Below are 21,474 nucleotides of genomic sequence, written 5' to 3' on the forward strand. Positions count from 1 at the left end.
AGGTGACTATATACGCTAAGGTTATCACTTTATTTATTTTTTAAATATTCGACTATATTTTTAAATCCCTGGGGGGTACAAAAAAAAATATACAGAATTATATTAATATGCAATTTATAGTAAACAAATAAAAAGACTATGAATATATATTTTTTTTACTTTTTATTAAAAAAAATTTTGAATTAATACACAAAATTTATAATAATAATGTTTAATAATCATAAAATTATTATTAATTTTATAGATTTATTAATATTTATTTTTATATATTATCTTCTATTCATTCGTTCATTAGAAAATTTCATTATGTGATATTTATATATCTTTTAACGATAAAAAATTTTCGTATCAAAATTTTATTATATCATTTATAAAATAATATTATTTAAAATGTTTTTATAAATAATATCATATATAAAATAATTTAGTAACAAATAATTTTTTGCTTCTGATAACATATAAAGCATTACAAATAATTGCATATGCAAAAAAGAAAGAAAGAAACCTTATATAAATGATAACAAAGTAAAAGTATATTTTCGTTTTAGATAATAGTAACGCAATCATTCACAATTTTTTTTTATTGTATTTCACAATACCATTTCACTTTTTATTTTATTATATTGATGCAATAATTCTAATTGATTAATAATTTTAAAAAATTTTAAAAATTATTCAAATAAAAAACATTTTTTAATATAAAATTTTACGTATACATTTTTTAAAAACTTTTTTTAAATCTTAATTGAAAATTAAGATTTATATGATTTTTATTTATTTATATTTGTATATTTTTAAAATTTTATGATGCATAATTAGAGAATAAAAAGTAAAAATAGAGAATAAAAATGTAAATTTATATTTGATACTTTAAAAAATATTTAAAAATTAATCTCAAGTAGCAAAATATTTAAGCACTATCGATTTCTACGAGTTCATGTATAACAAGTACAATATGTGATTTAAATGTGGGCGCTATAAATCCATTAAATTCATTCCAAAAATAGAATGATTTTCTGTTCATCTTGTTTCTTGTAATTATTGTATCAATCGAAAACGAAACAATTATTTAAATTATTATTTATTATCCCTTCGCTTCTTTTAATTGCTTTTTTACATTTATATGCGCACGTGTATGCATTTTATATGTGTATACTGTCATTTGAGGTACCAAACGTAACCTTGAAAAGGCCACCCTCGAAGCATAAGTTCAATCATAGCGGGTGAAGTAATATTTTTTTTTTTATCTATATAAATCTTAAGAATTATATTATGATTTCTGATTATAGACAAACTTTGATAAAAATGACTTCGTGAAAGATCGAAAAATTATTGAGAGTGAAATTTAGTTGCTGATATAGGTACAAATTATAGGTTAGAATATAATACGATTCATTAGTTAAAAAACTACGAAAAATGTTTTTAAGAAATTAGGCAGTGAATGCCAGCGTTACATGCAATAATTATTTTATTAAAATCAACATGGTACAACGTTCAGTGGCGCCTAGGCGCAATGTTAGAATTCTATTAATTGGTGATCGCGGAGTCGGCAAGACTTCTTTAATATTATCTTTAGTTAGTGAAGAATATGCAGAAGATGTACCCTGTAAAGCGGAAGAAATTACTATTCCGGCTGATGTTACACCGGAACAAGTACCAACACACATTGTAGATTATTCAGGTATTTAGAAATATTTTCATTGTTTTTATAAACATTAAATGACAATTATATTGGTGTAACTTTTATTTATAGCTGCTGAACAAACTGAAGATCAATTAACTGATGAAATTCAAAAAGCACATGTAATTTGTGTTGTATATTCTGTAGTTGATGAGGATACTTTGGACAGGGCAGCTACTTATTGGTTACCATTGATTAGACGATGTTCATCAAATAATCGTTGTCCAATTGTCCTTGTGGGAAATAAAATTGATCTCGTTGACTATTCTACGATTGAGGTTTAATAAATTAAATGATTTATATATTTGTTTATTTTTTTTTAATTTAAATTTTTTATTTATTTTTTTTTTTAGGCTGTATATCCTATAATGAAAGAATTCACTGAAATTGAAAGTTGCATTGAGGTAAAAAAAAATTTATTAAAATAATATAATATAATTAAATAGCTTATAATAAAATATTTTAATTTCATATTATATTTTTGTAGTGTTCTGCCAAAACATTACAAAATGTTTCAGAAACATTTTATTATGCACAAAAAGCTGTTTTACATCCTACCACACCACTTTATAATTATGATACTCAGGAGGTAAAAATTAATATATAAAAATAAAATAATATATATGTAATTTAAAATATATATAAATAATTTATTGATATAATATATTAATTTAATATTTAGCTTACCGAAGAATGTAAAATAGCACTACAAAGAATTTTTAAAGTGAGTATATATAATATATTCTTTTTTATATTATGTTATACTCTTAAGTGAATATACTTTTAAATATGTTATATACTTATATAATAACATTTTGTATACAGATATGTGATTTAGACAATGATGGCTTGCTAAATGACATGGAACTAAATGCATTTCAACAATGGTGTTTTAATACTCCATTACAACCACAAGTATTGGAAGATGTAAAGGCTGTATTATCAAAAAATATTCAAGATGGCATTTGTTGCGGATGTGTTACTATGAAAGGTATTTCACATATTGTGTTTTCAAAAGGTCAGTATGGAAATACATTCTTATTATTTTTAGGTTTTATGTATCTTCAATGTTTATTTATACAACGAGGAAGAAATGAAACAACATGGGCTGTGTTAAGAAAATTTGGTTATGACAATGAATTACAAATGTCAAAAGAATATATATATCCACCGTTAGTACACAATAAAAAATATTTTAAGTATTTTTTTACTTTGTTTATTATATTTATTTTCTATATAATATACAGATTAAAGATTCCAGTTGGATGTACGACTGAATTATCACATAAAGGACAAGAATTTTTAACATTATTATTTATGCAACATGATCGAGATCGAGATGGTGCACTTTCTCCATTAGAAATGGAATCATTGTTTTCACGATGTCTAACTCCACCTTGGGGAGATGAATATAAATATATTGTACCAACTAATGAAAAGGTATATATTTTTTTCATTATAATTTCTTTCGTTTATAACATTTTTTCTGCAACAGGGATGGATTACATTTCAAGGATATATGTGTCAATGGTCATTATTGACTCTTACAAATGTGCGAAAAACTTTAGAATACATGGCATATTTAGGTTATAACATGTATAATAATGAATGTCAAACAAATGCAATTGTAGTTACTCGTGAAAAAAAATTAGATTTAGCAAAAAAACAGTCAAGTAGAAATGTTTATAGTTGTCATGTAATTGGTCCAAAAAGTAGTGGAAAAACAACATTATGTAGGACATTTATTGACCCTAAGCTCGAGGTAGATATATGTGTGGATATATAATTGTGTACATAACACATATATATATATATATATATATACATAATATACATATATAACATAATACAATTGCAGAAATTAACCGAAGAAATTGTGCCGCCAAGTTCGCATATTACTGTAAATACAGTACATGTGTATGGTCAGGAAAAGACAATAATTTTACGAGATATAAATATACTTAATGTTCAGGATGCTCTAACTCCAGCACAAATTCAATGTGATGTGGCAGCTCTTGTTTATGATGCTAGTAATCCCAAATCATTTGAATATATTGCACGGATTTATATTGTAAGTAAATTTTATACAATTTTATAAAAGTATTGGAATTATTCTTTATAATTTATTATATTTTTCAGAAATATTTTGCAGATAGTAAGATTCCTGTTCTTATAATAGCAAATAAAAGTGATCTTTCCGAAGTAAAACAAGATTACTTGCTACAGCCAATAAGTTTTTGTAATAAATATAAATTAATGCCACCGCAACCTTATAGCATCTCTCGTACAATACGACGTGAAATCTTCGTTAAATTAGCAACAATGGCAGCTTTCCCGTAAGTTCAATTTCTTAAAATATTGATTATTAAATAGATTTTATATGAAAAAGCTCCTAAAAAATTATTATAAAAGGCAATCACATTTATTTAAAAATTTCATTATAAAAGAAATATAAAATTGTGGCGCATTTGTTTGATATTATCAAATACTTTAATATTTCTTATAATTTTTATGAAAAATATTATATTTTTTATACTGATTTATAATTATTAAATTTATAATATTAAACACTAACAAAAAGATTTCATGTTTAGCCGCTTTCAAGGAGCATGGGTATTATTTTACAGAGACAGGTTGGTCTGAATTTTTGCAACATCGTAAGCATTGTAAGCTTGAGCAAATCGTGAATCACATTTTTTTTTCATATTTTATTGCACGTATGCACAATTATATTTTTTTAAATGTGCTAGGCGATTTGCTCACATTAAAAGATATCGCATGATTAAGACTATTATAACAAAGTCTTAAATCTTTTCAGTCGTTTGAGGCGAATGGTCCACATGTTGCTTGTCAAACCCTCACCCACTCAGTGGTGGAATTCTTTTACAAGGTTTTTGTTTGTATTATAAGTTTCCGTTAATTTCACGGAGTGCTCACGACTTACAATACGAAATAATATCAATATTATTCTTTTGCATGAGCATGAAACATGTTTAATCTTTCAATTTTAATTTGATTTTCTATATTCTATATATATTTCAATATTTAAATTTAGTTATGCGCGTGTTTAATTACAATAAATACAATTATCAAAGTCAACAATTTTATTATAGAATAGTATATTACGTTTATATTGTGAAATAATACATATATATGTATATGCACATACATAAAAATATTGGACAAATTATATGGAGAATTTATAAAATTTTATAAATGATTGTTATAATAAATAATTTTTAATTTTTCAGACACATAAATCAATTTGGATTACTACAAGGAGATTCAATTGTCTGGTGGAAAGCTGGTCTTGGAATTGCAGTTGCTACCGTTGCAGGTTTTGTGGTGATGCGTGTCTTAAATACAGAAAAAAGATAGTCTACCATATTTCTTTTCTTGCACATTTAACTGCCTCTTTACTTCAAGTATAAAGCCGTCTTTAAGAAACGCGTTAAGTTAATAAACAATGTTCTTAAATCAGTAATTTTTTATATGTCCTTGATTAATTATAAAGATCAGAACATTTTATTTATAATTTAATCTTTTGGAACATACCATTTCATATGAGTGATTAATTTTTATGTTTGTATCCATTTTGACATTTCATCCACATATCGTGATAAGCTTTGCATGTATCTAGATCTTCGTTTCGTGAAGCGCATTCGAAGAATTCTCGTATTTCAGGAATACACGGTTCTTCAGAATTTTTAGATTCTGCTTTAGCAGAAGATACATGATTAATGTTGCCAGCAAGTGTGCTTCCAATTGCTTGGCCCTTATATGAATCAGAGAATCATTAATTTTCAAAGAAAACAAAAAAATATAAAAAAAATTAAATTAATACTTACTATAATAGAACCAACAGCAACTCCAGCTGCTGTACTAGCAGCAGATTGAAAAGTTGAAGATTGACTGCTATTATTTGTCCATGGTTGAGATGATGAATTTTTTGCCTTAAATCTACATAGAAATATGTAATCAAAATTTAAAACTTCAAAAAGTGTAAAATATTTTCTCATGATCATTATTATTATATATTTATTATTGTATGAAAATTAATATTTATTTTATATTCTTTTTTTGTTTTTTTAGTTATTTAAAAACATAAATATAGAAATATAATAAGATTAAAATAAATATAATGTGTAAATAGAAGTCAATTTATTTCACTTCTATACATACAAAGATATTGTCTAATTCATATCAATGATAATTTTAACATAATTTTTATTTATTGTAAATTAAATCCAAATTTTTATAAGATTTATTAAATTAATTCACATGATGCTGAGCTCCTAAATTTCTTCTATCATCCAAATGCTTTTGGGAAGATGCTTGTTTAAACTACATCTGAAATTAAAAAACATAATATACATAAAATATATATAATACATTAATATAATACAAATAATATAATAATAATAATAATAATAATAATAATTTAAACTTACTATTAGCTGCTTTGCATTGACGAAGAGCTTCATTAAATCCTTCGCACAATGTAAGATCAGATTGATTATTAGCACATTCCAAAAATTGTTTTACTTCCCAAGCACAAGCTCCACCAATAGGTGCAGGAGCTGGTGCACTTTGTGCTACAGCAGGTGCTGCAGGTGCAACAGCAGATTCACTAGATCCTCCACTGAAAAGACCAGTTACTGCATGTCCAATAGTATGACCAACAGCAGAACCTATAGCGACACCTCCAGCAGTAGCAGCCATTTGTCCCATGAGGGATGGCTGCTGAGGTTGCGCCATCATTGGTGCTGCTGCAGGAGCATGTGCAGGAGGTTGTGCAGGAGCTGCAACTGGAGCTGATGTTCGTCTAACCCTAAAAAATAAAATTATTTTTCACAATTATGAAATTATATATAATTATAAAAAAAATAAAAAAAAAGCGATCACATAATTTGATTATGAATATCGTCAAATAAAATCTGCAACGTCATTAAATAATTAAAGATAGTTTACAAAAAATTATGCGTATAAATTTAATTCGAAGAAAAAATACTTACGTCCTTGGTGGAGGATTTGCTGCACGTCCACGTCGTGGCATTTTTTTTTTTTTTTTGCACACTAGATTTCGTATAACACAATAAACAATCCGCACTCGTACAAGCTTGGTCTGATACTGAAACGAAATCTTTAATGGCTTTATACGTTATGCAAGCTATTCAAACTGCGCCGACTCAGAATTATCGAACTTTCCAGAAATAAAATAGGAAACACTTACAAAAGAGAGACAACTTCAGTTTATTTCACAACTTTAGAAATTAAAAAATATTAATAAATTTTAAATAATAAATATACGAGAAATTAATAAAAAATCATTTATAATTATATATAATTATATTTTATTTGCATGCATAAAATTTATTGTATTATTAACTATCAATTTTTAATAATATTTAAATTATGATGTTGGCTAGCATGTTAGATATATATGTATTAAATAGAATATTTCACATGATTTCACATGATTTCACATCAATATTACACACACATAAAAAATAATATTTATATAAAAATTTAATTTTATTTTGTAGAATGTATAATTATTTTTTTATTTTTAAAATAACAATATTTAAAAATAAAAACTTACAAATTTTTATATATAAATATATTATCATTTTATGAAATTATTGCATGATTTTATGCAAAATATTCTGTTTATAGTTCTTTGATATAAAATAAATAGATAGTGTATAAATAAGTTTATATATTTATATACTTATTCAGAAAAATTAGTCAGTAATTATTAATATATAAAAAATATATATTTCTTTTAAAAAACATAAATTAATTATTTCCGGAATTATATAAATTGAACATTATATAATTCATATAATGTATAGTTTTTTCAAATAATAGACTAACCTTTTTTGTTGCATCGGTGGGATTGGAGATGGTGATGCTCGACCTCGTCTTCCACTTTTCTGGTTGGTTTTTTTTCTCCCAGACATTATTATTTTTATTTTTAATTTATTCGAATTAATTTTTAATTAATTCATTTTTATATCAAGTAAATTAAGTGATGATGATGATTATTTTAATATAACAGTATTTACTTTTCAATAGAATATTAGAAATTAATCATTATTATTTTTTATTATTTTTTATTGTACTCTGAAGTATGCAAAAAAATATTGTATAAATAATAATTTAACGATTTACAGTCTTATAAAATTTTCAAAATAACATATATTCTTTCACTTGTTCATTTCAATCATTTGAAATTTTTTAATAAAGCAATTCTACTCTGTGAAAATTCTACCAGAGTGCGCCATAATCTCATCTTTCTCAATGTAAGTATTTACCTATATATTTATATAGATATTAAAATACAACAAAACAATATAAATATGTATTTATTTTCAAATCTTTGCAGCAGCTATTAAATTTTTATTGTTATATGCATTTTATTTTTACAGAGTTAAATAAATTGTATTGATGATAATGATTACTTTAATAATAAATAATAATTTATATTCTTTGAAAATAAATAAGTAACAAAGATTATAAATGATACTCAATAAATAACTGTCAATCAAAAAACAAAATTAAATTTAATTAAACATAAAATATTTAAAATATGAAAATATAAATAGTTTTTGAATTTGATTTTTTTAATTTGTATGATTTTTATTATTTCATATTTGTATATTTTTTTTAAATAGATTAATTGTTTATAATTCAAGATGAGGTTGATTTTTATATATATATATATTATAATTATCATATTATTAAATAAATTAATCTATTTTTAATTTTCAAAACATTTAATTCTTACAATAAGAGCAAGTATATTATCTCAAATATATTATAATTTATATTTCATAATCATATAATCGTAATTTAAATAAATATATATATGTGTATATATATATATATATATATATATACACATTATATATATATAATATATATATATTATGTGTATATCTATATTAAATATTAAATAACAAAAACATAAAATTTGTAACATTATAAAAATAACTATTTAATTTATTTTAATATTATACTTATTATATATTATATTATATATAGTAATATATTCCAATAATATTGTATTAATAAATAAATGAATAAATAAATAAAAAATTTCCAAAATTGATTAATTATTTTTTAAAATCTAATTATTTACTTTTTAATTAATTTTATTAATAATTTTTAATTAATAATATAAGTATTTTCATCATTAAACATACATTATAATTATATAATAAAATTTGTATAATAATATAAATATAGAAGTGATGTAGATACATCTACTAAATGTTATTTTATTCAAAATATTGAAAGTTTTCATTATTAAATTCATTAATTTTATTAACAATTTGTTTTTTTTTTTTAGATACGTTAATACGTATTCAAGAAAAATGTAATGAATTTTATTATTAAACGAAAATACAAACGAAAATAAATAAAAAAAACTAAAATTTTAAAAAAAGAAATAGTTATTTTAAACATGGGAGAGAAGTTTCGAATGGAGCGCGATGATCTGGTCAGTTTCTGCGTCGTTTCTTCTGTCTCTAGTGCAGTGTTATCGGCTTGTTATCGTCGCGCAACACGTGTCAATATAGGCGCGCATTGGCCGCAACTGCTGGGTGCATTCACCGACACATGCGCACATTAGCTGAACAAAACTCTTCATAAACCGGCGGGAATATGTTACTCATGATTCAGTATACACGATGCCACGGCTTGGCCGCGATAGACCACGCATTACGTATATACGCCCTTTCCTTTCTTCATTTTTTTATGATATTACCATAATCGTTTTCATCATCAAAATTTCTTGATAGATAGATCATATACATAACCTTTCTTTCTCATACGCGATATGATATTCAGTGTTGTGCTATAACAAAGAAACGCGACCGATGTATCAATTCAGCAACATTCTCCCTCATCGAGATAAAATATTCCCTTTTAATCGAAAAATCGAAGGAACAAATAAAAAACGGCGCAGAATATTTTTGGGAAAGGAATGATCATTCGTTTAATCATAGAAAAACAACAAAAGATTAAGGAAGATTGCCTATCCGACGAACACGGTGAGTGATTGTTTTTGTTTTGATCGTTGTGAAACACGTGCGTATCGGCAAGTGTCAGTATAGTCTGCAACAAAGCGGTATTATATATAGCTATGGTGGCAATTTGTTTGTATATATTATTAGACGCAGTTCAAAAATTATTTTAAGAAAACTGATGTAATATCTGATGGTGGCTATGAAATATGAAGCGCATTTAATATCACGATAGTGATAAAGCTAGAGACAAACACCTTTCTGATTCGCAATTCTCGATGAAATAAAATGAGAGAAAAAGAGAAGATGAAGTTAAATAAAGAATCGATGAGAAGAAAATGGTGCCTTGTTCGAGCGCTATCAAATTTAAATTATACGTCGATTGACGTGTTTGTGTCACACACTCACTCATGTCAATCGTCTCATGCTGGTAAACAGAGCTATAATCTGTCTCATTTATGAAAACATTTTTAAAAATTATATTCATATTTTTTTTGTAGAACTTTCTTATTTTTTACATCTTATTTCCTTTTCTTTGAAATTTGTTTGACGTAGTACTACCCCTGCGTCACACCGGCCCAAAATTATTCTTCCCAGTAACACAAACGCGTGGCAATCACGGAGTTGCGCACTTCTTTCATGGCGCTGTGCCAATTTCAAAGTTCAGGTACTCGAGATCGCAGCATGTATAGGGTGTTTCTTTATTGATACTGATATTTTATATATATATATATATATATATATATATATATATGATAGATTTAATTAATAAAAACAAAAACATAATCTATTCAATTTTTCGTTTCAACTTGTTGTTGTCATTTATATACTTTTATATATCTTTTAATTTTCAAAATGTTTTTAACCGTGTTTGAATCCGCCTAACATCGTATTTTTTTTTTTTTTTTTTTTTCTACATGAAAATTTAAAATTCTCAAAAACACTCACAAATTATTGTAATATTTCATTACAATAAAATTTTATCTAAAAAAATCATAAATATGAATTACCACTAAACAAGAAATTCAAAATTCGAAAATCAATTATCAGTAAAATAATCAAATTTCAAATAGATCTGTATCATAAATTAGATAAGAAGAACTTTTAAAAATAGCAGGTAATATAACAGGTAGATCAGGTAGATCAGGTAGATCCCTTCACTATTATCTGGTTAAGCACTCCATTCAGCATAATAATATTGTTTCAAATCTTAATTGAATAAGTCACGTTGATGATTCTTGTGTTGCAGTGTGATTTGAGTATGAGCAACAACGAATGAACAGAAAAACATGAATAAGTGAATTAATCAATGAACTTGTTACATATCGATGAAGCATGGAGTTCCGTCTTTCCAAGTTATGTGCAAACGGATAATTGATTGGAAGTCCTGTAACGCAAGATGTTGACAGGAAAATCCATTAATTCACATAGCAAATAACACCAAACACAAAATCTGCATTTAAAATTAATCTTTTTTCTCTTTCTTATTCAAATTAATTTCAAAACTCGTTTTTACCTCAAAATCAATATTATTAACTTGGAATTGATGTATTGAAATACGAAAATATTATTGATAAAAATTTTATATAATGTAATATAATGTATATATTTCTATATAATTAAAAATCTATATATATCGAATTTATTTCATCAAATAATATGGATAATATATATACATTATATACAAGAATTATATATATGTATATATACAAGTATTCAACGAACATTATCGCTATTATTAAAAATAAACTAATGTTTATAGATTATAATTATATCGAATAATTATATCGATATATATCGTATATTCATCGATAAGTAAATATTTTCCTCTTTTTTTTTATAAAAAACAGAGACACAGATGGTCATAAAACCGATTAATCATCTCTAATGTGTTTCCTGGTTTGAAAATATATTTTCGACATTTTTATCAAGGTTTATTTTATCAGACGGCCTTTGATGTATAAAAATGATTCATTATTAAAAGATTTGATAAGATATCAATCTTATACAACTTTTGTCAGTCGAAGAACATTCATCCTTGGTGTTTTAATCGATCGTACATATCAACTTTTCTGCTGATCCTTGCATAAACATTGTTAAATGCTTCGATGTATTTATAAAGTATGTTTTATCGTTGCAACGTGACTAAGAACAGAAATGCATAATGCGGAAATTCTGTAATAGCATATATCGAGCAATAATTAATTTATAGAAAAAAAATGTATCATATCATATTAATTCCTTTAGTACATATTTTTGTTTTTTCAATAAATCTGATCAATGATATAAGATATATCTGTAAGTATATTGTATCAGAAATATTTTATCTATTATTAGTTCTAATATTTATTAGTCGATTAATTCACATCTGAACCAAATTCTCCAAGGCGAACGACCTTTAAACTTGAGTCAGAGTTCGTTGGCCGGAACCCAGAGACATAAAGAGATATTTGCAAAGGGATATAAGTACAAGAAGCTCGTAAAATTGAACAAAGCCGAAGGAGTGACATAAATACAACACGTGTACGAGAAAATTTCAGATTCAAGTTTACGAATACTACTTTCGGATTCAAATTTATTGTTCTCTGAAGTTAAACGAATTAGAGAATTTTGAGGTAAAAAATAGTATATGAATAATATATGTATTAGAAAATATGTATGCTCTATATGTAGAATTTTTTTCTTGGAAAACTTGCAAAAATATATTTATTTCAGTATTATTTTTTAAAAAAGATATGAATAAATTGATAAAAATTAGACACCTTATACATCGTCGATAGCTTCTGTTTATACACGAATAAAGGTGGTGAGCCTTGCACGTGAGAAAGTCAAATCGAGGACGAAGACGATTGAAATGAGGAAAAGTAACGGAGCGAATAACGGGTTGATTTTAACGCATCTTGCCGTTACGAACGCGTTTATAAGTCTAGTTGTTAGGTCATAGTAGATCATGTAACTTTACGATCGAATGCATGTTAATAATATGCTATAATTATATGTTAATAATATATTTACATATCTTAATGTTTATATTTATTTTCGTTTTATAAGAGAATGCATAGTTTTATAAATGAAAATATTAATCTATTTAATATTATTTTAATTTTTATTCAACAAAATTTAGAAATCTTATTTAATAATAATTATCGATAACAGTAACATATTTAAGAATCCTTATATTAAACGTTATATATTTATGCCAGAAAAATGAAATAATCATCAATTCAAGTTTACGAAAACGCTGTCATTTCAAGAAATTTATGATGCTAATATTTATGTGAATAAATTGATGCAATAGGATTTTCAGAATTTTATTAGCCATCATTTATTTATTTCCTTCGAAACAAAATTTAGAAAATAATTTATTGAACATAATTGAACAGTTATTCGTATGATGAAAAAATAAATGCAGCAATAATTAAAGCTATTAATTATATATTATTAGAATTTGAGAAAAATAATAAAAAGTTTGAAAATTAGAAATAAAAAATTTGAATGTTATAAATATTAAATATTAATATTTTATGTATACATATATATAGATAAGCCATTTTGCGATAGATCATATCGATTGCTCGAATATTATCGAGGAGTGTAGTTACTTACCCGCCAAACTTCGGAACGTTCGTTTGCGCAAGTGCAATTCGCGGTGGGAGATCTTGTATCATATGGGGGGGGTTTATAGTAGTGGGGAATCTTCGAAAGAGCGGATTAAACGCGAAGCAGCTAGACTATCACCGCGTATATACCGGTATTATTGGCATGTTCCGACAAATACGCGTTTTGAGCTCATATGAGCATTATGTACTGATTAAACGTTTTATTTGCGATGATTTGCAAGTGTACCGCCAGAGCACGCGATTAACTAAATGGCTTACATAACTTGCGCGGTAACATTAATTATTTCGAATAAACCGCATACATTTTATTTTTCATATCGTGAGTATTATTTCAATAAATCCGAATTGGTGACAATCTTTAATAACCGCGTAAATACGATCAGTGAAAGTCACCCTTATTGGAGTTTGGCACTCTTTCGTTTCTTCTCATGAATACGAAATAGAGTTGCCGGTTCTTGGCACTTATGTCTTTTGTTAAAATCAACGATAAAAACCATGTGCAGTGCTGAATAATAATAAACATCAAAGTTATTTCTAAAAGTAATTCAACAAGAACGAATTTTAAATAATTAAATGTGTTGCATATGAATTTAAACGTGGCGGTGACCTAGAAACAATTCAAAGTAGTAACTTTATCATCAGAGTAGACAAATCTCGCAACGGTGCCAAGAAAAAACCAAGTGGGGGATTAAGAAATGCGATCAGTTCGTTCAGATTGTTGTGTGACAATGAGTTACGTTTGGACTATGATTATGAAATTCGCGCCACGAAACAAAATTTTTTTTTGAATTATCATGAATATATTTATTTTATATTTCAATAAATTATATTCATCTATAAAATTTCTAAAGTTTCAATTAAAATGAAAAAAAAAATTGAGAAAAGAATTTGATAATATAACAAAAATACGAAAAATAACAAAGAGAAAATCACACGCGGTAACGATTGTTATCGGCAATAATAGACAAAAGTTGTTATTGAATTATCTGGTGAAATTTCATTTCTGCGATTGTTCTAGTTCGTGCTCGAAGACGTGCCAATGGTTAAGCATTCCATCTATAAAACACGTAGTTCACGTTTGCTGTGGAGTTGACGCACTGCCCGCGATCGTTGCATGATATCTCATGTTTTTTGGAACACGCGGTCGTGTGTGTGTTCCAGTCTCGCGTCTCGTGCACGAATTTTACGGTGACCTTTAACGGACATATATTGAATCAAGCGTGTGCCGAAAGTGCGGTGAAGTAAAAACGAAGTGTTGTGGCTTATCACACGTGAAGATGGAGGATACAGAAGCCAAAATCATACCGGGAATCAGCATGTCCGTACTCATACTCATGAGCACGCTGTTTCTTGGCGGTGTGGTCCTTGTAATCGGTTACATTGTTAGCCGGTTGTCACAGTCCAATAAATCTTCAGATTCAACGAAAAGTAAGCACTGCTATAAATAAATTTTACTAGAAATAATCTCCTACAACTCCTGGAAGAAAATCACGCTTGCGTGTTCGTGAATCCTATACCGCTGAGTATGATTCTCTTTTCTTTTCGTGTTTTCACTTGCAGACTGAGATAAAAGAAATTTCATGAGATGAAGCAAAATGCTAAATAAATATATTAAATGAAACAAGTTCTGTCGACATATCTAAATTTCATAAACAAGAAAAATTCCTCTCATTTTGTCTTATCTATATTTACGCGAGAACTTATATTGATAAATGTTTTTTCCTATAATCAGGCTACATTCCTAACGATTTTAATCGTTGGTTATAAACGAATTATATATTTATAATTATTATTTCTAATTATTATTACGCATGGAGTGCATTTAAATATGCTCATGCTTTTAAAAGGAAATTTGCAGCAAAAATATGAGTTATTCAAAATAAATTGATTGAAGTGAAACAGGGTACAATAGTGGTAATGATGCGCGCGTTGCAGGTATATTTTATAGTATAATATACTATTTGATCTGTTCCCATATTAACGCGAAGAATTGGCGGGAAATTAGTTTTGGGAAGAATAAGAGTTTTGTCGACTGTTTGTTATTTATGAATTGTTATATATAAACGACTTCCGTGTGAACATAACTATAATATTAATAATGATATTGTATTTGGAAGAATATTTCATTTCATCGCAATAATTTAAATGTTTTATATTACAGTTTCGTCATAATTATATTATTATTATATATTTTATCTTATATATATATATATTGGCCTAGTTTAATGAATAAATTATTTACTTGATGGGATAATGAACTATTTAACTAAAAAGATTTGTATCTATAAAACTGGGAAAATTAATACATCATTTTGTTAAAATCCATTAATATAAAATTTTGATAAATTGTTAATTATTTTCTTTTCAAAATAAGAATAATATAGCGCATTGTTTTTTCATAAAAATTGAATTAGACAAATCGAATGATGGACTTACAATATACGGTGTGGGGTGAATCAAAGACAAAGAGAGAAGTGCAGCTGCGTCGCACGCAATATTTCGTGCTAGCATACACTTCAATATACTTCATGAACTAAACTATATTCATTAGACCGTTTCTATATTTCGAAATATTTAGAAGTATCTTTTTTAGAGGTTAAGTTCAACGATACTATCTTTTTTTTTTGTTTTCTCTTTTTTACTTACTTTTGATTTATATACTGTTTGTTGCAAAACAATTAATTAATAATTATTTTATCAAAATTTGTTTATAATAATTTTTATAAAAGTTTTTATTTATTTGATTATTTATTAATTAAACGATTAATTAAATTTACAATATAATCATTAAAAAGTAAAATTAACAATATTTACACAACGTTAAAAATGTAATCATGGAACTTGGATCATACATTTTCAATTTTCGCGGCACAGAAGACGATATTATTAAAGCATTAGAGTTAATCAGAAATCGAGTCGTAGGCAAGCATGTGCGATTCTTTCGTGCATTAGAGCTAAATCTTCACCATGACAATGAATGTATCATAGGAAAGAAACAGAATGTGGCAGTTTTCTCTGTTACCCGAGTAAGAGCGAGGAGTAAGAGCCACGCAACGGGCACCCTTGTGTATAAATAAACCGACATCGCGCCTGTATATTTATACGCGCGTCTCGCGTGCGTACACGTGTACTTACGAGGAGAAACGCTCAGGGCCGTATGGACGAATACGCTTGACGAATGGACAATTGAGATTAACCTGTTGGAATTTTTTTTCGAGGACTTTTTATTTATGGCAGCCGGAAGCATGTATTAAACACGTTTCATCCTTAAATTTTGACCCTGAAAATGACTCGATCGATGAAGAACATTATTGAGTTTGAAGTATACATAGATTTTTTTATTCGATGTATTTCATTAATGATTTAGATGTTATTGATGACATAAAGTTTAAATAAATTTTTTAGATCAATCATAAAATTATTCAAAAATTTTTTACATAATTTTTATAAATTAATTTAATTTTTAAATAAATTTAATAGTAGCTAATAAAAAACGATATATATTTAAGATAATTATAAATAATTAAATGTAAATTATGGATTGTTTTACATGTTGGAAACAATCATAAAATTGATATCAGAGTAGGAAAATTTGCAACACGCGATTTCTGTCCCGTTGTAGCGGAGAACATAAATTTGTCGCAGTGCGCTACATTTTCCGGGCCAGTGCGGCAAAACACGTCCCTGAAAACTCGCAGCACGCGTTGCGAGTAGTGCACTGACCGCAGGTAACTATTTCTATTTGCCGATCGGTTTTGCTTTCTCCGTTAAATAAAAAGAGAATATCATGCACATATAATGTATGTATATATTGTGCAATTAATCTATCATGCTTGCTCGATGGAAATATTATTTAAATAAAAATTAATAAAATTCTTTAAAATATTTTTAAAGAAAAATATATACATATAAATTGTAAGGATTAAAAAAAAAAATGATGAATCACTTCAATATACATATATATGCAACAATGCAACAATATGCTACAAATCATCAGATTTGTACATAATTGCAAAATCATTGTTTTGAGTATTTCCTTTAAAAATATAAGACTATTATTGCGATATGCAGATAATATAATTCATAATTAAAAACCTGTTGAAATTTTTTATGTAGAAAATATATTCATATAAAATTTTACATAAAATACAATTATATAAATTTATAATAGATATACATGATTTATTTTTATTAATTGTACTTTTGTATGCATCTTGATAATCTTTGGTCAAACAAGAAAATTATCTCATTTTTTCATTCATGATTCGAAAATTTTTCGAATAAGGAATGGATAATTTAATTATCATGAGCGATGAAGTTTATTTTTTGCGTAATTAGTTTGCAATATTTAAATACTGTATTTAAATATTCAGATATTCAAATCAATTATTATCATTATTTTCTAGATAGAAGCTTTAATATTATCTATAATTTATTTTATTACTATTGTTAATAAATTACTATTATTATTATATTATTAATATTCACAGGAATCATCGAATTTTTTAATTTTTTATTTTTTTCATTTTTTTTCATATTTTAATCAATTATTTTAGTCAAATTATTAAATTATGGAAAAATTATGAAAATTTTCAAATTTTTATTGTTATTGATAAAATAATTGTATAGAAACATATCTGGCATATCTGACATATCTTGTATAGAAACATATTGTATAGAAACATATCATTAAAATTAATAATAAAACTATCTGTAATTAAAGTGATAATATAAATATATATATTAATTATATTATATTTTAATTAATTTTTCTAAATAATATTTATTATATATAATATTATCATTTTTAATATTTCAATCAATATCTTTAATTTAGTTTATTATTTTTATAAGAAATTAATTCTAAAAAATTAATAAATTGCTACAACACATCATTTTCTTATATTTCACCTATTCTCCTCATTTTTCTTACTCTCGTTCTATGGCAAAGTGAGTCAACTATATAATTCATAAAAATCTACATCTTTAAATCATCGTTAAAATAATCTAATCGACTGGTATATATTTAAGATTTAAAAATTTGTGTTCATTATTTAATAATTCGTTTTCTATGCAATAATTATATTCCCTTTTTACTACGCATATATTTTTTCATGGATATATGTATTATCGAGTTATTGTAATAATTGTCGTTTAAAAAGTCAAGATAACTTATCATATGTATGTTTAGAATAGCCAAGGTAGCCAAGTAACTGTTTTGGTTCTCGCAAATGAGCCAGAGAACTATTATAATATTGATCGATACAATCGATATTTTAATGGAAATGTGCTATGATTAGCTACCCAAAGTTTGGTTTGGTGATCTATCAGTAATTTGAAGATTGATTAATAAACATCTAGTATGTAAGTGCATACGGAAAAAGAAAAATCCTAATCTGTATTAATTTTTCTTAGTTTTTAAAAATTAATAATAATTTTAATAAATGAAAAAATTTTACAATAATAAATAACCTATGTATTTTGTACACGTGGAAAAAAGAATTGAAATTTATTAGAATTAATGAAAAAATTAATTAATGTAAATTCTCATAAGTATATAATTAATTAAGAATATAAGGAAACGAAATGTGATGGATGTTCATGTTATCAATTCCTATTATATTGTTAATTTTTTTTTTTTATATACACAATGTGTTAGTCTTTATAAATATAGTATAATTCTTTTATGTTAATACGAATAAAATTTATTAAAATAATTTTAAGAAATTATATAACGATTAAAGTTTGTTAAAATAAAAAAAAATTTACTTATATATTTATATCTTTTATATAAAAATCGTGTATAAAATTTTATCTTTCATCTTTCCGTCTTTCTTCTACTGATCTATCATTTATGGTAAAAGAAAAATTAGAACCTAATAACACGAACATCCAATGAGGGAAGATTCCGTTTTAACGCGCCATCGAATTAAACTATATGCTCCCTCTTTGTGTTACGACAATACCAGGCAGGATCGTAAAGTATTTTTCTTCGTTCAACAGAGACGAAGGGAAATATCACGACGGATAAAGAAGGTTGTAACGTTTTCATTAACTCGCAAATAAAGTTAATCAAGCGGCGAGTGTTACGCAGCAATGGGCAATTATGCGATAGCTGTTCGAGGTGCAATGATATCTCCGTAAATGCATTCCATCGAACCCCGAAACGGTTATATACTTATACACGTATGCGCGCACACCTTTAAATTGCGTTGCATTGCGCATGACCGCACGTGGATATCTATCGTGTTATATTGTTTGCATAAATCTAGGTTGAGGTTAGCTAGGCTAAGGTTCCGTTTCTTCTTTTTTTCCATTTTTTTTTTTTAAATATCAGGAAATTAAAACGCATTCCACGTATGATATATGTATATCGCGATAAATATAGAAAACTTTTTGTTTTAATCTAGCATGAAAAATGAATTTTATGATTGAAATAAAATAATATTATAATATGAATCTGCATTTTTTGATTTACTTCCTTCACTTTTCCTTCACCCTACTTTCACATTTATACATAAAAGATCGAATCAATCTTGATGTAACTGTAATTTTATAACGTTATATATTAATTTTCTTTTCACTCAAATGTGTAGAATTATTCACCTCTTTGCGTTCATTCCTTGTATGATAATTTTTAATAGAAAAGAAGAAAGATATATGTGTATTTAGCTTAAAAACGTACAAGGAAGTATAAATTGTTTTTAAGACTTCTCTTCGTTTCTTTGTTTATGTATTTATATATTGTCAAATTTAAAATTTAACTGATAGGTAAAATAAATACCAAAGCAAGATAAATTGTTCTTTTATTGCTTACATTTCAAATACCGTTAAGTCAGCTTGCAAAGAGTTAATGATCAAGAAATAGGAGCAATTACATATGCTCTAGGATTTTGAATACCAGGTATATGGTTCACAAGTGTTATTTATTGTTTAGAACAGGTTCTTAAGATTTAACAAGTTCTTAAGATTTAACAGGTTTTTAAGATTTAACAGGTTCTTAACATTTAAATTTTTAAGTAGCAAAATTATCTTAAGAATTTTACTTACAAAATATATAAAGGGTATATTTTGAATTATATCTAGAAAATTTTAATGGTAAAGAAAAATATTCCTATATCCTTTAAAACGGAACTGAATGCTCGGAACGAACTGAAATGGATTATTATTATTATTTTCATCCTAAGAATTTATCCTTACAAAATATATAAATGGTATATTTTGAATTTTCTAGAAAATTTTAATAATAGACAAAATAAAATATTCCTACATCCTTTAAAACGAGATTAACTGAATGCTCTACGAACTGAGATGGATCAAAAATATATTATTCCATTTTTTATTTTTAATTTCGATTTACTGCAATAAATCTAAAAGTTTTTGCACTTTTTGTCGTGTAAAAAATCGCTTTTTTTTATGTAAGTCAAATTTCGATGAATATACATTACGATTCTTTTAACGCCAGGATATATAACTGCATCTTTGATAATTATTATTATTCCTTATTATCGTACGGTTTACAAATTTTTTCTATATTTGCGTTGTTTTTATTAATATTTATGAAATCCAATTCTTAGTTGACGAAATTCTTATTAGTTACTTATTGTTTTAATTCATTCCGTTAGAAGGAATAACGGGTAAGGCAACTACGATGGAGACACGTCGAGCATTTTTAAAAAAAAAGGAAAAAAAAAGATGAAGAGGTATTAAATGTAACCTTCCACCGATTCTGTCATGAACGTTTATAAAAATATCATAAAGTTGTTCCTGTTTCCGAATGCTAGGAAGAAGAAGCGAACAGAAGCAAGAATAAAAAGATCCGAGAAAGCTGAAATTCTCTTCTTCGAATTCGCATGTGTTAATAATTGAGGAGAAAGAAAATAAAAAGGAAAACTTACGAAATAAGTTCAAGGAAAGTAGAATATTAAAATCGAGAGAGGAAAACAAAGAGATTATTCGCGCGTTCTTTTGTTTTGGAAAACAATGTTTAATTTGTCAAGAATAAGGCTTGCAATATTCTCGATTGTATATTATTATAAACTATATTAAAATTATTCCAATTTATGTTAAGAACTTTTGCTATCCGGCATTAATTATCGCTTTTTGATAATTTTCAAAATTTTGTACCAAAGTTTGAGGTTAA

At 26.0% G+C, this 21,474-nt stretch overlaps 4 protein-coding genes across 13 annotated transcripts in view; 2 read left to right on the forward strand and 2 right to left on the reverse strand.

Moving 5' to 3' along the window:
- Nucleotides 1-154: 154 nt before the first annotated feature.
- LOC107995091 (mitochondrial Rho GTPase) lies at nucleotides 155-5,165 on the forward strand. Of its 3 annotated transcripts, XM_017052337.3 has the most exons (14): nucleotides 155-1,681; nucleotides 1,754-1,959; nucleotides 2,035-2,085; nucleotides 2,169-2,270; nucleotides 2,364-2,405; nucleotides 2,507-2,672; nucleotides 2,733-2,853; nucleotides 2,929-3,121; nucleotides 3,177-3,443; nucleotides 3,540-3,752; nucleotides 3,821-4,017; nucleotides 4,276-4,314; nucleotides 4,500-4,571; nucleotides 4,933-5,165. In XM_017052337.3, exons 1-14 carry the CDS (start codon nucleotides 1,483-1,485, stop codon nucleotides 5,057-5,059), a joined length of 1,995 nt encoding a protein of 664 aa, XP_016907826.1. In that variant the 5' UTR covers nucleotides 155-1,482; the 3' UTR covers nucleotides 5,060-5,165. The 3 variants fall into 3 exon arrangements, with proteins under 3 accessions (XP_016907826.1, XP_016907827.1, XP_016907828.1); XM_017052338.3 differs by lacking the exon at nucleotides 4,500-4,571; XM_017052339.3 differs by lacking the exons at nucleotides 4,276-4,314; nucleotides 4,500-4,571.
- On the reverse strand, nucleotides 4,768-8,030 carry LOC107995094 (coiled-coil-helix-coiled-coil-helix domain-containing protein 2-like). The gene is made up of 4 exons (XM_017052343.3): nucleotides 7,559-8,030; nucleotides 5,530-5,641; nucleotides 5,237-5,456; nucleotides 4,768-5,118 (listed from the first exon to the last, which is right to left on the reverse strand). Exons 1-3 carry the CDS (start codon nucleotides 7,642-7,644, stop codon nucleotides 5,253-5,255), a joined length of 402 nt encoding a protein of 133 aa, XP_016907832.1. The 5' UTR covers nucleotides 7,645-8,030; the 3' UTR covers nucleotides 4,768-5,118; nucleotides 5,237-5,252.
- On the reverse strand, nucleotides 5,821-7,558 carry LOC107995093 (coiled-coil-helix-coiled-coil-helix domain-containing protein 10, mitochondrial). 5 transcript variants are annotated; one of them, XM_062082048.1, is made up of 4 exons: nucleotides 7,284-7,558; nucleotides 6,697-6,945; nucleotides 6,133-6,512; nucleotides 5,821-6,031 (listed from the first exon to the last, which is right to left on the reverse strand). In XM_062082048.1, exons 2-4 carry the CDS (start codon nucleotides 6,735-6,737, stop codon nucleotides 6,021-6,023), a joined length of 432 nt encoding a protein of 143 aa, XP_061938032.1. In that variant the 5' UTR covers nucleotides 6,738-6,945; nucleotides 7,284-7,558; the 3' UTR covers nucleotides 5,821-6,020. The 5 variants fall into 5 exon arrangements, with proteins under 5 accessions (XP_061938032.1, XP_061938033.1, XP_061938034.1 ...); XM_062082049.1 differs by having other exon boundaries at nucleotides 6,697-6,909; nucleotides 7,413-7,555; XM_062082050.1 differs by having other exon boundaries at nucleotides 7,413-7,555.
- A 1,212-nt stretch (nucleotides 8,031-9,242) lies between the features above and the next one.
- The window catches only part of LOC107995090 (transducin beta-like protein 2), a 43,820-nt gene continuing 31,588 nt past the window's right edge, over nucleotides 9,243-21,474 (forward strand). Inside the window, exons 1-4 of one of the 4 annotated variants that reach the window (XM_017052333.3) lie at nucleotides 9,886-10,141; nucleotides 10,961-12,009; nucleotides 12,099-12,326; nucleotides 12,427-14,759. In XM_017052333.3, coding sequence (XP_016907822.1) covers nucleotides 14,609-14,759 — 151 coding nt within the window. In that variant the 5' untranslated portion in view covers nucleotides 9,886-10,141; nucleotides 10,961-12,009; nucleotides 12,099-12,326; nucleotides 12,427-14,608. Of the gene's footprint in view, nucleotides 9,739-9,885; nucleotides 10,142-10,960; nucleotides 12,010-12,098; nucleotides 12,327-12,426; nucleotides 14,760-21,474 lie in introns of those variants that run through there. The other 3 variants (XM_062082059.1, XM_062082060.1, XM_017052336.3) reach the window with 3 other exon arrangements.

The sequence above is a fragment of the Apis cerana genome, linkage group LG11, assembly GCF_029169275.1.
Source record: "Apis cerana isolate GH-2021 linkage group LG11, AcerK_1.0, whole genome shotgun sequence".
In the NCBI taxonomy this organism is placed as follows: domain Eukaryota; kingdom Metazoa; phylum Arthropoda; class Insecta; order Hymenoptera; family Apidae; genus Apis; species Apis cerana.

What these genes read in the sequence shown, in the direction of transcription:
- LOC107995093 (XM_062082045.1), bottom strand. Translation starts at nt 6,737, where the DNA reads ATGCCACGACGTGGACGTGCAGCAAATCCTCCACCAAGGAC. An exon ending in GCAAATCCTCCACCAAGGAC is followed by an intron (nt 6,513 to 6,696) that starts GTAAGTATTTTT and finishes TTTATTTTTTAG; the next exon opens with GGTTAGACGAACATCAGCTC.
- LOC107995094 (XM_017052343.3), bottom strand. Translation starts at nt 7,644, where the DNA reads ATGTCTGGGAGAAAAAAAACCAACCAGAAAAGTGGAAGACGAGGTCGA. An exon ending in CCACCGATGCAACAAAAAAG is followed by an intron (nt 5,642 to 7,558) that starts GTTAGTCTATTA and finishes ATTTCTATGTAG; the next exon opens with ATTTAAGGCAAAAAATTCAT. An exon ending in TTGCTGTTGGTTCTATTATA is followed by an intron (nt 5,457 to 5,529) that starts GTAAGTATTAAT and finishes GATTCATATAAG; the next exon opens with GGCCAAGCAATTGGAAGCAC.
- LOC107995091 (XM_017052337.3), top strand. Translation starts at nt 1,483, where the DNA reads ATGGTACAACGTTCAGTGGCGCCTAGGCGCAATGTTAGAATTCTATTA. An exon ending in CACTACAAAGAATTTTTAAA is followed by an intron (nt 2,406 to 2,506) that starts GTGAGTATATAT and finishes TTTTGTATACAG; the next exon opens with ATATGTGATTTAGACAATGA. An exon ending in TGGTGGAATTCTTTTACAAG is followed by an intron (nt 4,572 to 4,932) that starts GTTTTTGTTTGT and finishes TTAATTTTTCAG; the next exon opens with ACACATAAATCAATTTGGAT.